The sequence below is a fragment of the Electrophorus electricus genome, chromosome 6 (genome assembly GCF_041902795.1).
Source record: "Electrophorus electricus isolate QZ-2024a chromosome 6, ASM4190279v1, whole genome shotgun sequence".
In the NCBI taxonomy this organism is placed as follows: Eukaryota; Metazoa; Chordata; class Actinopteri; order Gymnotiformes; family Gymnotidae; genus Electrophorus; species Electrophorus electricus.
In genome coordinates this window covers 36,740,888-36,756,126 of record NC_137502.1, presented here as the reverse complement: position 1 = coordinate 36,756,126, position 15,239 = coordinate 36,740,888, and the positions used below count along the sequence as shown (strand labels likewise).

The 15,239-nt window shown below is 39.0% G+C and overlaps 1 protein-coding gene across 2 annotated transcripts; it reads right to left on the bottom strand.

The window, feature by feature from the left end:
* Nucleotides 1-5,314: 5,314 nt before the first annotated feature.
* LOC113587480 (tripartite motif-containing protein 16-like) lies at nucleotides 5,315-13,736 on the bottom strand. Of its 2 annotated transcripts, XM_035525270.2 has the most exons (7): nucleotides 13,107-13,736; nucleotides 12,139-12,234; nucleotides 11,694-11,927; nucleotides 8,757-8,916; nucleotides 7,493-7,549; nucleotides 7,234-7,287; nucleotides 5,315-7,067 (listed from the first exon to the last, which is right to left on the bottom strand). In XM_035525270.2, the coding sequence occupies exons 1-7, from the start codon at nucleotides 13,692-13,694 to the stop codon at nucleotides 6,544-6,546; spliced, it is 1,713 nt and encodes a 570-aa protein (XP_035381163.1). In that variant the 5' UTR covers nucleotides 13,695-13,736; the 3' UTR covers nucleotides 5,315-6,543. The 2 variants fall into 2 exon arrangements, with proteins under 2 accessions (XP_035381163.1, XP_035381165.1); XM_035525272.2 differs by lacking the exon at nucleotides 7,493-7,549.
* Between the last annotated feature and the right edge of the window lie 1,503 nt (nucleotides 13,737-15,239).

Genomic DNA, 15,239 nt, shown 5'->3' with positions numbered 1-15,239 from the left:
ACAAATTCTGAGAGTTGAAAGGACAAGTTTGCCGCACATGAGGCAACTAATCAAATTAGAGAGGAGGCGGAGTCAACTTGGTGATGGGGATAAAGGAGATATAGGACTTTTAGCAATATTGCATTACATGTGTTGTATGTACATATATTGTAGATACATTTGTGGTATTGGTGAAGAACAAATGGAACAAAGAAAAAAACCTGTATGCAAACAAAAATGAAAGAAACCCAAGTAACTGATCCTGTGGCTTAACAAAAATGGTTTTAAAGAAAGAAATAAAGACATAACAAACAGGTGGCACTGCTAATAAGATGGAAACATGCGCTACCTGAAGCATGGCACAAAAACAAAAGAGAACAAACAAAGAACATAACCAAACCATAGGCTACTATCACTGCCATAGAGGATGCTGTAATGTGGAACAATTATGAGGCAGGTGCAAATGCGGAGTGGAGCGAGATTTATTAGAGGAAAATCCATAAGCAGTGTCAGTAGAATGGGTCAGAGTCACGAAATCAAGATACACAGAACCGGAATGCATGATAAACAGAAACAAAACCCAATAACTAGAACAGGTTACAGATAAACAGACAAAAACACATAACATAGAACACTGTGAGAAGACAAAACACGGCAAGACGAAACACTGAAAGGAACAGATGGAGGGTAGAAAAAAGAAGACGAGAGATTACGTGCAATCATGGCAGCTTCTAGAACAAATGACCAGCAGGAAAACCATAGAAATACAATCAATAAATACTATAATAAAGGGTATGTGTTTTTTGTATTTTTATATGTCAATGTTGTGTACTGTACTTGTTGAAGTACTTTATATGCAGCAGTAATAATAATTTTTAAAATACGCAACTTCGTCTGCAACATCTGTTCACTGATGTTCATTTGTTTGAATTCAGTTCTGTATATTCTGTTATAAATACCTATGTATATATCATATATCAATTTAGTTAAAAAAGCAATAATAAAAATTTAAAAATCACCAGTGAAATGGGAACAGCTGGTTAAGATTCCATCGTAACTTAAGATAAACTAAATTAATTCTGAGCACATACAAAAATAACAGTATTTACCATATTAATGATAGTGAATGCATTAAAAGTTTAAAATGGTATTATTTTGAGCAAGGTGTTATTTTTTTATCAACATAGTTCTGAAGGTGCATGGCCACCTTTAGAAAGTGGCCAGAAATGTTTCCACCATTTAAGTGGAGAGCACTCTGGAAACTCTAATTTTGACCTTCTTGGTCACTTCAGAAATTCAATGGGTGTTCAGAATTTAATGCAGATTTACTGTGCATTTCTATATACAGTCAATGTTTAAAACAAGAAGTTTCTACTGCCTGAGACAGGAATGCCCAAGTATAATGGTCATAAAGAGAAATCATGATGCAAGTTGCTCAAAAGACAACAAAAGCAACAATCTAACACCACTGATGCACCATTTTGGGAGGAAGGATTTTTCTTCCTGGTCTTGTAATGGAAGAAATTAAACCCCAAGACATTGCTTTACATCAAAATTGTAAAATCAAACAGTCAACTTTATTAACACAATGAAAGGTAAAGAAAAGATGTGAAGCTTAATTTAGCCAATGTTTTGTCAGCTGCCTGTCTGTTCACATTCACATCAGTATTGGCTGTCAATCACTTCATCATCCCACCTTTAGATATCATCAAACAACATATATAAAACCTTTTCATGTTAAGGTGCATTTTGCTTGTCGGACGCGTCAGCTAATGGTGTTTTCTTCAGCTGGCTGGTGTGTATCCACTGTGCTGATCCCGATGTTAGCACAGCGGTTCGGGTCACTGCAATCACGGTTGTTGGGGGTCCGTACACAGCTTCACCAACTTTCCAAGGGTTCAATGATTTGACCAAAACAGTGTCACCTGGAATAAATGGATGAGTAGGCTTGTCTGCGGGAAGAGTGAGAGTGAAAGAGACATTACCATGCACACTGTTCAATTTCTCAGTCAACATTTGGGTGTAGTCCACCGAGATCACGTCCATGTCACCTGAATGAGAAACACCTGGGTTATCTCTGACCCATGGGGTGGTAAATGGTCTACCAAAAATGACATCAAATGGTGACAATTTGGTGGTGGCACTGGGCGTCATTCTGATCCCACATAACACCGCTGGCAGTACATCTATCCACTTCTTTCCTGTTTTCATCATAGCCTTTGTTAACCTTTCTTTCAAGGTACAATTTATTCTCTCAACAATGCCAGATGACTAAGGATGATAAGGGATATGAAACTTCCAGTCAATAGTTAGATAGGTGCATAGTTTCTGAGTAACTTTGAAACAGGGTCCCTGATCTGAATCTATTGGCTAGGATTTTAACCACATTGCGAGCGTCTTCCTTAGAACAACGAAATGCCTCAGGACAATGCCTCAAATATCCATACACTCAGACACGCATGATTTTCATTACTATCATTTTGATAACGCAGTGCGGGGAACAGGCTACCAACCTTCTAATGAGAGCATTTAAACGAGACAAAATAGTGTTTTAGCACTGTGCACTGCTATATCTCTGACCATTCGGGAAAGTACAGAGAGCAGCCGAAAACTGACAGAAACAGAGTCAGATAGGCGAAAGAACAAGCATACTAATAAAGTACTCGCCTTCTCAAAATTCAAGAAGTTCAATACTCTATAGCTTTAGTATATTCAAACCGCATGAAAAAGAGGGAAAACCGCTGTTGTCCGATAGCCTGCTGAGTTCTAATGTAGACTTGATATTTCAAGAACGACGGCGGAGAATATGCTAACTTCAACTAACGGTCATAGTGCTGTTGTTTTTGTTTTGTTTTTTGACTAGACAATAACCACCTTGTAAATATTATCAGATTAAATTTCTATTGATTTGAGCAGAGCTTAAATACTCGTAGTACTTAAGTACTCTCTCTCTCTGAATGCCTGGTGTGCATTTGCGCTGTAGCGGGTAGATTAGCGATATACCGCTGAAATTCACAAGAACAGTTATACAAGGTAATGTAAACTACATAAAATTATTGGGAAAAATTAAATAACACTTACTTTCTCATGAATTCAGTAACTATATTAAATGTAATTTACACTCAGAACCGTTTGATTAGAAAAGCCTCCCATGGATGAAGCTTTACTGGAGAGCGCAAACAGTTCATTCTTTTCTTCAAAGAATTAAATTCAGTCATCTCATTTGCTTTATCTAATTTGTGGATTAGTCAATAACAGTTTTATATAGGATCTGTAACGTCTCGAGTGCCGCAGGGCGCGGAGCAGGACGCACAGACTCCCTCGACAGTGACAAACGTTAATTAACACACATCGCAGACAACGATGGCACTCACACATCACACATAACTTGAACGACGAACACTAACTTTGACACTGTGAAGAAATGTACACACAAAGGTAACGTGAACAATGACCGACATTGATGCACACACCTACAGGGGTTCAAATACATAAACACAGAACAAACACTAACTAGGTGCAGGTGTGTGCAGACATGTAGGCGTGATTACAAACAACAAACTCCCACTGCATGCGGCGGGCTGTACCACGTGACAGTGAGAGGATCATATTAGTAGGATGGTTTCTTGGTGTAGTATTAGGTCAAATATCTTATGAAAACACACTTGCATAAGAAAAGTGTTGGAGTGTTTTATTGTGGGGTTTTTTGTTGTTTGTTTGTTTATTTTGTTTTTTGGCCTCAGAGTGCTCGCCTCAACTTTGAGTTTGCTATTATGTGATGGAACTGTTTTAGCTCATGTACATCATACCTATAAGATCCTTATTTTGGAGAATTTTAACCAATGCTGCCACCTTATTCAGCTGAACAATTTATAATCACACCAAAATAAAAACTGAAGAAGATCTCTAAAGAGAAAGAAAATATTTGAAATGTCTGTATTTCATTTGTAATAATAATAATAATAATAATAATAATAATAATAATTAATACATTACACGATATGTCAGATCTCAACTTTTTAATTTTTATTATTTCTATAATTGTTTTCTGTGCATTTGTCTGTTCAGCTACTCCAAACACTCCGTATAATATTCCTGATATCTCTACTTTTTGTGTAGTTGGAAATTTAACACAAAACTGCTGATTGGGAGGATCATTTAATAGGTTTAGATAATTAGGAAAATATGGCAGAACATGGGTGTTTATCTTTAACTCACTCATCATTTACACCAATTTCCATTAAAAGCTGCATAGATAGTTGCTAGCCAAACTGATCTTCAGTGAGTTCCTGGATTTTGATACATGCAAGCTTTATCTTTAATTAGCTTTATCTACATAACTGTAAATAATATCAACACATTTCCTTTTTATTTAACATTAACTTTCACAGGTATTTCAATGGAGAAGGTATGTCAGTGGTTGCAGTTAGATATTTCTACAGCTTACCAACTAGTAGTTTTATTTCACAGTCTACCAGAAGGTCCTGAACTACTAAGGAATTCTTGTGAATGAAACATTGCATTTAACCACTCTTTACAGCTTCCAGTGAAAGTAGCTATTAAATAAATAATGTGCATAAAACCAGGACTTTAATATCAATATATGAACACCTGTAGGATGAGATGAGGAATCCACAATAACTACCAAGTGCTGCGAGGGAAATGATTGTGAGGGAGGTTATTCTGCACAGGGAAAGTCTCCATACTACATAATGAACAGCAGCTTCAGATTAAACTATCATGGTTTAGTCATGATGTCCCTCTTGTGGCGATTATAAGTATTGCACTCATTTTTCCATCTTTGATGATATTCGCTGATTTAGTCAGGTAATGCTGTGAGGTCATCAGATTTGTTTCCATGACGTCTGCCCTCAGCCTTAGCTAGCTACCTTTATTTTTCCATGTCAGTTCCTACCTTGGAAAATTACTGCTTGTACCTTTTAAATTTGTATTGTTGAAGCATTACGTTGTGTAGTTGATTGTGTTTTGTTTAGAGATGTTTGAGATTCATGTGTAAGAATCCTCAGATAAAGTGTTTGCTGCACTGTGTCTTATTTGCTTGTTAACGTACCTGTGGGAGAAATTTGTGTTTTGTTGAAAACGAGGTAAACGTTCTTGCTCAGTGTATGAACACATGAACACATCTATAAATGTATCAAAGCTATATACATATGTGATGGAGCATCACAGTAAAGTGGAGGCACTGCTGCCGTATAAAGAACCCTGAAGATGTGAGACTCCAGTAGCCTAAATCACCCTGGAGGTGTGAGGGTGTTCACTCTAACATAAATGCTGTCATTTAGCATCACCACTGAATTATGGATCAATTCTCCAACATATTCATGTTTCCTTTATTTACTAACTGCACATAAACACCATAAGAACTAAAAACAGAAAACACTGATTAAATACGGTGGTCATTAACTCAAGGTTAATCAGCATCATTAACACAATACATATTCAGTATTTTATTAAAACCTAGTCAACCCCATAATTAATGTAACGCGCAGTGGCCTGAGTGCCAAAGGGCATGGAGCGGAATGCACAGAATCTCTGGACATAGGCTAACATTTATTTACATAAAACACAAAGGACAAAACTGGCACTCATGTGTAAGCACAAACAATTAACATAAGCACACTACACACTAACAACTTCTAACATTTAACATGATATTAAGCAAACATAGACACAACTGATACATATAGTTAAAACAACACACTGCACACAAGACTAGGGTTTAAATACATAGACAAGACGAGGTGCAGGTGTGTGCAGACGTGGCCACAAACAGATCCTCCCACTGCATGTGGCAGGCCAAACCACGTAACTCACAGGAGGCGAGCATTCCATGACAATTAACCCCATCACACATACGTACATAAGACACATTTATCATGATTTGAATAATCACATAATCTATAACAGACAAATAGATCACTTCCTTAGGGTGTGTGGTCATGTGACACTGCAATAGATGATAACAAAGAGAGAGAGAGAGAGAGAGAGAGAGAGAGAGAGAGAGAGAGAGAGAGAGAGAAACTCCATATACTGCAGTCCCAGAGATTTTAGAGCACAGTAATAACGCATTACTGTACATCACCACAAGAGGGAAGCAGCACAACACTGTCAATGAAAACTGAATTCTTCAGGATAAAATCAAAACTGAGTTTGAGTAGCCAAATACAGTTAATCCCAGATACAGTAGATGAGAAACTACAGGGTCTGTGTCTGGTTTCTAGGTTGTAGGGGGTAAAGAGTCTTTGGAGAGGTGATGTGTAGGTGAAGCAGTATCAGATGGAGTTTATTTCAGGAAAATACAAACATACTGTTCTCCTCCTACATGTGATACTGTGAGAAAAAGAAATCTACAATGGAAAATTCAAGACATGTCTGCGGCCACAAGACATCTTTATACACATAATAAAAATTTAACATGTATTGACATTTTGCAGCAATCAGCTATTCTACCTTAAAACCAGTAAAACAAAAGATAAAGCTCATGTTAATTTGTCATCTCTCTAGTATTTACCAAAACACAACAAAAACTATACCACAAATACATTAGCTGGGATCACACAACCTCATTGTTGAATTTCTCCAAACCCCAAACCCAGCATAGAGGGGCTGAGTGAATGTGGTGTGGACTGTGTGTAGGAGGGACATTGTGTCAGAGACTCTGTAGAAGGACAGAGTTCCTGCACTGTGATCCACATACACTCCTATTCTGGAGGACGGTGGTCCTGGGATCTCAGTCTCAATGTTGTTGTGGCAGAAAGAGAGAGTGGGAGAACGCAGACTCCAGGACTGAGAGTTGAATCCAAACACACACTCCTTACCCCGTCCTTTCCTGCTGATCCCTTTATAGGAGACTGATACGAACACCCATCCCACACCGTTCCACTCAACCTCCCAGTAACAGCGTCCACACACACTCTCCTTACTCAACACCTGAGCCCAGCGGTCAAATCTCTCTGGATGATCAGAGTATCGCTGGACTTCTCCACTCCCTGTCACCACTCTGTTCCTCTCAGACAGACGGAGGCGACGATGTGCTGTGTTTGGATCCAGAGTCAGCTGACAGAAATCTGAAACAAAGAACATTTGAAGTTTTTATTTACAAGTTTTACTAATGTCAATTAAAATATGGTGATTACCATGGTAACAATGACATGTTCATATTAAAACCAGTGCAAGTAATATTTGAATGTGCAAGTGTGCTTTTGTCTGTGTGTGTGTGTGTGTGTGTGTTACATTTCAGGAAATCTCTGGTCTTTGGCACTGAGGGTAAACTCTGAACTGCTGCAGCTGTGGAGAAACAGAATCAAAATGGTTCTATTAATGTCGATTAAAATAAACTCATTTGTGTCTCATACATTTCATTAAGGAACATTTAGTGGTGGTCACCATGGTAACAGTGACATCTTCATATTAAAACCATGAGTACAAGTTATATTTGAATGTGTAAGTGTGATTGTGCGTGTGTGGATGTGTATGGATGTGTGTATGTTACATTTCAGGAAATCTTCTCTGGTCTTTGGCACTGAGAATAAAATCTGAACTGCTGTAGCTGTAGAGAAACAGAATCAAAATGATCCAACAGAATGAATGAATGAGACCCAAATGATCCATCCAGAAATACAGAATGTGATCAGAATAAATGTGGGATTATATGTGGATTATGTGTTTATGAAGAAAACATTCTCTAATCTTTCTGTTAATTATGGATTTTGGGGAAGATCAGTAAATATCATCAGGAAGATTTTCTGTTTCTCTACTTCTTTCTCTTGTCTTTTCTTTCTCTCTCTCTTGCTCACTCTCTCTCTCTCTCACACACACACACACACACACACACACGCACGCACACACACACACACACACACACACACACATACACTGTGTGTGTTTGTAAACTAAATGTGTGTTATCTGTGTTATGATACAATAAATAAAATATTGATGTGTTCATACATTATTTGCTTTGGTTAGTTATTTAAGTTTTGTTTGTTTGTGAAGTTTGATCATGTCCAGCAATTCTAAGAGTCTTTATTTGTGTTTGGCTCTCCCAGTTTTGAACGTTTGTTTTGGATTTCTGTTTATGATTCTCACCTGGTATTTCAGTTTACTATTTACTGTTTACTGTTTACTATTTACTATTTTGTTTACTATTTACTGTCTACTGTTTGGTAACTGATGCAGCATGTTTTCACTGTCTAATATATTTGACTCTTAATGCTTGTTGTTCCTGACATCATCATGGACAAATATAACTGCTGGATTCTGATATGCTTCACTAGTGACTGAAAATTTAAACAATAATTTAAAATAATCATTTATCAGTATAATCAATCATGAAATGTTTAATTTCTATAAATTATACAGATCATTTACCTTCTCATTTACCTTCTTTACCTTTCTCTTGTCCTCATCTATGTCATCTCTCTATAACCTTTTCATCTCTTTATGTGTATCTCTGACATTCTCTCTGTCTCTCTCTGTCACTCTCTGAATGTGTGAGACTATTTTTTTAATAGTACAAACATTGAAAACAAGACATATTTAAAGATATTTGAAGATTTCAAACCATCAGCACACGAGAGTCAAAGCACAATCTGCCTGAATGATATTTACCATTAGAGGGCAGCAGTAATTGTCCAATTTCAAAAAAGATTAAATCTGTTCTATGTAGTTTAGGAAATCTTATAGCTTTCTTTATCCTGTCACTAAGTAAATAGAGATTTCCATCATTATGTTTCACAGCAGGATGGCTCCTCTTACAATGTGGAGGGATTTTGTTGAATTCCTTCTTGCAGAATTCCTCTAGTCGCTCTTTCAAATCAGAAAGAAATTTCTTAACTCCATCAAATGAGAGATGTTGATGGACAGGGATGCTGGGAGAGTCCTCAGATCCAGAAGAGACACAGACAGACTGGAATCTCTGCAAAGAGAAGAAAACATAATGGAGAAGGATAAAGGTGTACATGAGTAATAAAAGATCTCATGCCAAATTAGACCAAATACACATTTGTTAACAAACCTTCCATTTATTTTCAAGATCTTTGAAATAGCTGTAGCTCAGCTCATATCCGAATTGGAACCAGATACAATAAATTTTTGGTCAGGGTTTTTGCCTAATCATAGTATGGAAACAGCACTAATTAAAGTAGTTAATGACCCGTTGTTGGCTTCTGACCAGGGTTATGTCTGTTTGCTTATATTGCTAGATCTGACTGCAGCATTTAACACTATAGATCACAACATTTTACTGGATAGACTCGAAAATGTTGTTGAGATTAGGTGAACAGCCCTTTCCTGGTTTAAATCTTATCTAGCTGGTCACTACCAGTTTATCGTAAATGGAGACTTCTCAGCATACTACAAGGTTAGCTATGGTGTCCCACAAGGATCTGTTCCAGGGCCTTTGATTTTTTTCTTTATATATGCTACCTCTAGGTGACATTATATGTAAACACTGTGCTGGTTTCCACTGCTATGCTGATGATACTCAGAGAAACCAGAAGACATATATCATCTTAGTATTATTGACGAATGCATAAGGGACGTCAGACACTGTACGTCGAGGAACTTTCTCTCACTTAATCCTGACAAAACAGAGGTGCTTCTATTAGACCTAAATATAGCTATGTCCTCACTCTCTAATTACTCGATGAACCTCAATGGTCTCCCAATCACATCTTCCCTAATAGTTAAAGATCTTGGGAGCTATTAGGGATCCCAGTCTCTCATTCAAAGCTCATGTAAATAATAATTCTAGAACTGCCTTTCTCCAGCTTAGGAACATTTCAAAGATTAGGAACATGCTCTCTTCACATGATGCAGAAAAGCTAGTCCATGCATTTATTACTTCAAGATTGGACTATTGTAATGATCTACTATCAGTCTGTACTACTAAGTGCCTAAACAAGCTCCAGATAGTTCAAAATGCAGCAGCCAGAGTGTCACGGAACACTCGCCTCCTATGAGTCATGTGGTTTGGCCTGCCACGTGTAGTGGGTGGATCTGTTTGTGGCCACACCTGCACACACCTGCACCTCGTCTTGTCTATATGTATTTAAACTCTTGTCAAAGTGTGCAGTGTGTTGGTCATTGTTATTATAGCATGTTTCGTTAAATGTTAGCATAGTCATTGTACATGTTCTTCTAGTTACTGTTTAATGTATTAGTGTTCATCGTTCATGTTTTATGTGAGTGCCATTATGTTCTACATCAATAAATGTTCATCCACATCGCTGGAGTCTGTCCATCCTGCCCCTCACCCTTCGGCATTCAGGCCACACGTGTTACAGAATGACAAACCACCACAGGACGCCAGCTCCCCTAAAAACAGACTTCCTAGCGGGAGGTGCGTAGGCATCCCCCACACTGCTGCAAGGATCCCAGGTGATTGGGGAGAGGACCACGACTGCCATCCAAGTCCACTCCGGAAGTGGAGGGGAACACCCCCAGGAATTTCATGGGGGGGGCTGGGGCTATTGAGCCTGGGCCAAGGAGGACCGAGGGGCGCCACAATGACCAGAATGAGGGCGGTTGGATGGAGCCATCAGGATCTCTGGAGGACAGAGTTGAAGCTCGAGTCCCTTCCCTTCAGCAGACTCACCAAGGAGACTGAAGGGGTCTGCCCAAAGCCCCGGAGGCAAACTGCCTCTAGGACACTCCTAGAGTGGCAGGAGAGAGGAGGACCATTGGGGAAATAGCACATATGGAACCAGGACGGATGTGCACCCCCGCGTGTCTGTTGACGCCACGGACACGTTTGAGGCGACCTGCGCGGATGGTGGGCGCCACATGACAGCGCCTTGTATGTTTGTGTGTGGGTGCTATTGTGTGTTTTGTGTTTGCGCCTTTTGTCTTTACAGGCGCAACGTCATTGGTAGCGTACCGGACTGCTCTGAGAGAGGCAGGGAAGCTGCAAGGTCTCCCTTGCTGGCAGCACCTGACCTGCCTGGTACTGGGTGGGCACTGGGCATTGCCATGCTGTGTTATGTGTTTACGTGTACATGACGCCCAGATGTTCGCATTATTTGGACAGACGCGTCGGGAGCTGTGTTCCTTGGGAGGGAGTACTGTCACGGAGCGCTCGCCTCCCACGAGTCACGTGGTTTGGCCCGCCACATTCAGTGGGGGGAACCTCGTCTGTGGCCATGCCTGCACAGACCTGTACCTCGTCTTGTCCTCGTGTCAGTGTGTGCAGTATCGCTGGTCATTGTTGATGTAGCATGTTGATGTTAAATGTTAGCAGTGTCGTTGTATGCTTGTTCCCCTTGTTGTTGTTACATGTATTCGTGTTTATCGTCGTTGTTGTTTAATGTTAAAGGTTTTGTGTTTATGTTTATTTCTTGTGTCATATGTGAGTGCCACTGTCTTTATGTAACAATAAATGTTCATCCACGTCACTGGAGTCTGTGTATCCTGCCCTTCACCTTTTGGCATTCGGGCCACACACGTTACACTAGGGAGTTTTTCCTTGCCATTGTCACCCATGGCTTGCTCACTGGGGGCTTGGACTTGGACATTTGTAAAGCTGCTTTGTTACAACACCTTTTGTAAAAAGCGCTATATAAATACATTTTGATTTGGATTTTTTTTATTAGACAGTTATATATATATTTGCTTTAATGAGCATTTGTGAAGAGTCATTACAGAAACTTGATTGTTCCTCTATAGCTGCAACAGAGGAGGAAATGGAAGAAATACCTGGAGGAAATGGATGTGATCCTCTGTGTGGGAGAGCTTCTCCAGCTCAGTGTCTCTCCTCTTAAGATCAGCAATCTCCTTCTCCAGTTGCTCCAGGACTTGTTCAGCTGGTCTCAGTTCAGCCTTTTCCTGAGCTTTGATCAGCTCTCTCACGTCACAGCGCTTTTTCTCAATGGAGCGGATTAGCTCAGTAAAGATTCTCTCACTGTCCTTCACTGCTGTCTGTGCAGAACGCTGTTAGGAGACACACAGACAAGATGGAGGTCCATTTAAAGCTGAACTATCCTTCACTCTCTCACTGTGACCCTGGATGACTTATAGTGCACATTGTGGTTGTGTAGGATCCCAAAGTGCATCAACACCGGTCTCCTCACTGGCTGACTGGAGGAGAGGCCTGACTGAGCTCTGAAATAGATGCTCCAGCAGCTCTCTACTCAGTACTCACCTTAAGAGAGTCCACAGCCTGCTTCAGCTCCTGGACCACCTTCTCTTTCTCCAGGATTCTCTGCTGGAATTTCCTCTGCTCCTTCTTTAGACCACTCTGTGGATGAATACATTACATTTATCTGTTTATGTGATATGTGACATCAACTGACATTTGATACAAGTTCAGCATTCAGATTTGATGCAAGTTCAACATTCAGAAGACTGAGGCCTACAGCACTGTACAAATGCTTAAGTTACAGTCATAAAACTTTGTAAAAACATTCATTATATGATCTCAAGAACCAAACTACTGTTAATTTTGATGGCATAGAAATCTGGAATGTATAACTTATACTGTACAGTAAGTACAGTAACACATTCCTATTGATATGTAGTACTACAGTCTACAGTAAATACAGTAACATTCCTACTGATATGTAGTACTACAGTTTACATGACGTACAGTACCACATTCCTACTGATGTGTAGTACTACAGTCTACAGTAAGTACTGTAACATTTTCATATTGATATGTAGTACTACAGTCTACATGAAGTAAAGTAATATTCCTACTGCTATGTAGTACTACAGTCAACAGTAAATACTGTAACACATTCACACTGATATGTAGTACTACAGCCTACAGTAACACATTCACACTGATATGTACTATAGTCTACAGTATGTACAGCAACACATTCTTGCTGACATATATTGCTGTAACAGATTTTATAGGATGTATATTCACTCTTGTAAATTCACTCCTGAGCTTTGACTGAGAACAGACATATTAAGCACTTCTTAAAACACTTTAGAATTCACTTTCATTTTTAACAAACCAACATAAGTCCCCATAAATTCAACAACTGAAGTGCCAATGTAAAACCACCATTCTAATTATTTATTATAATAACTAATAAATATAGAGGTTTACAGATCAGACATACAGTTAATATGAACTGAATGTAAAATATTTCTCATTCTCACCTGTTTCTTACTTCTTTCTGCTACAGCAGCAACTGTATCATGTCCTCTGTGTTCATGCATCAAACACATATAACAGATGCAGGTTTGATCAGTACGACAGTAGATCTCGATCACTTTGCCATGCTGAGGGCAGATCTTCTCTTGTAGGTGTGAGGAGGCTTTGACTAACTTGTGCTTCTTCAAACCATGAACTTCATAGTGAGGTTTGAGATGAGTTTCACAGAAGGAGGCCTGACACATCAGACAGGATTTGATGGCTTTGAGTTTTCTTCCACTGCAGAAATCACACCCCACATCTCCAGGTCCAATGTAACAGTGAGCAGGAGAAGCAGCTTGCATTTTCTTCAGTTTCTCCACCATTTCAGCCAGCATGTAGTTTCTGCATAGAACAGGCCTTCGAGTGAAAGTCTTTCTGCACTGCGGGCAGCTGTAGTTTCTCCTCTGATAATTCTGATCCCAGAAGACATTAATACACACCATACAGAAACTGTGTCCACAGGGAATAGTCACTGGATCCTTCAGTAGATCCAGACAGACTGGACAGAGGAACTGATCTTGATGAAATACTGAAATACTGGTTTCTGCCATTTTCCTGCCTAACTACACTGAGAGAGCAGAACTCTGAGATAAGTTTCGATTACTCTAAACTGAGAAGGAGGGGCTTCCTGGTTCTGTATTTGGCAGAGGGGCATAGCTATGGAAAGCCAGAGTGGTCAAAATTCGCCATTGATTAATGTTGAAAAAAGTGGCGTTTTGGATGTTTTTACACTGCAAAATATGGTGTTATTTTTCAATATGTTGTAAAATATGCCACAAAACCATCAAAAACTCTGTACTTTATGACGGTTATATGTCAGTTTAAAACGCTGTACAAGCCCCGCTTTCAGTACTCTAAAACAGCATTTTTTTACACCACTTTTGTGTCCCTCTAACCTGTTCATGCTCTGCATTCTTGTGTATTTACTGTTGCTACATTGTACAGATCTCAGCCTGGTTAGCTAGCTACAATCAAATTGTGCTAATAATTTACAGCATAGACAATGTTTTCTTTCAAGTTTGATAGTTTAGCTGGTCTGCTACAGTGACCACTTTGCTTAACTGGTCTGTTACAATGACCAGTTTGGCTATCTGGTCTGCTAAAATGACCAGTTTGGTTAGCTGGTCAGCTACAATGACCAGTTTGGTTAGCTGGTCTGTTACAATGACCAGCTGGTCAATTGTCTTATTCTTACTATCATATCTGCAGTGTGATGTTTTTACATGCATACAAAATATGATTTGAAATCAGTAACACTCTAAATGTAAGTATATGGACAGAAACTGAGTTGAGTTAGCCAGTATATCATTAGGTTGGACTGAATTGTAAAATAGTAATACACTCAATGTAGCTAGCTAGTTATTTACTGACAGGGTCAGGTTATATTTGTGATAAAAATATCCATGTTAAAACAAAAATAATTAGATTAGGAAGAAGTTGAAAATACATAATCAAAACTGATGTAAAGACTTTACAATACTCAAATCAATACTCCTAAAAAACCTTTTGTGTTGCTGGTTTTAAACAAATAAATGACTACTTTTTGCAAAATAAAGATGCAATGTTAAATTTCCTTTATGTGTATAAAGAGCTACATGTCTTGAATTTTCCATTGTAAATTTCTTTTCTCACACTATCACATGCAGAAGGAGAACAGTATGTTGCTATTTTCCCGAAATAAATTCCATCTGATTGTACTTCACCTACACAACACCTCTCCAAAGACTCTTTACCCCCTACAACCTAGAAACCAGACACAGACCCTGTAGTTTCTCATCTACTGTATCTGGGATGAATTGCATTTGGCTACTCAAACTATTTTCTGATTTTATCCTTAATAATTCAGCTTTCATTGACAGTGTTGTGCTGGCCTCTTGTGGTGATGCACAGTAATGCGTCATTACTGTGTTCTAAAATCTCTGGAATTTAAGTATATAGAGTCTCTCTCTCTCTCTCTCTCTCTCTCTCATCAGCTATTTATGTAGCACATGACTACACACCATAAGAAAAGAACCTTCAGGGTTCTTCACACTTCATACGGCAGCAGTGCCTACACCCTGCTGTGATGCTCCGTCACACATGTATGTAGTTTTGCT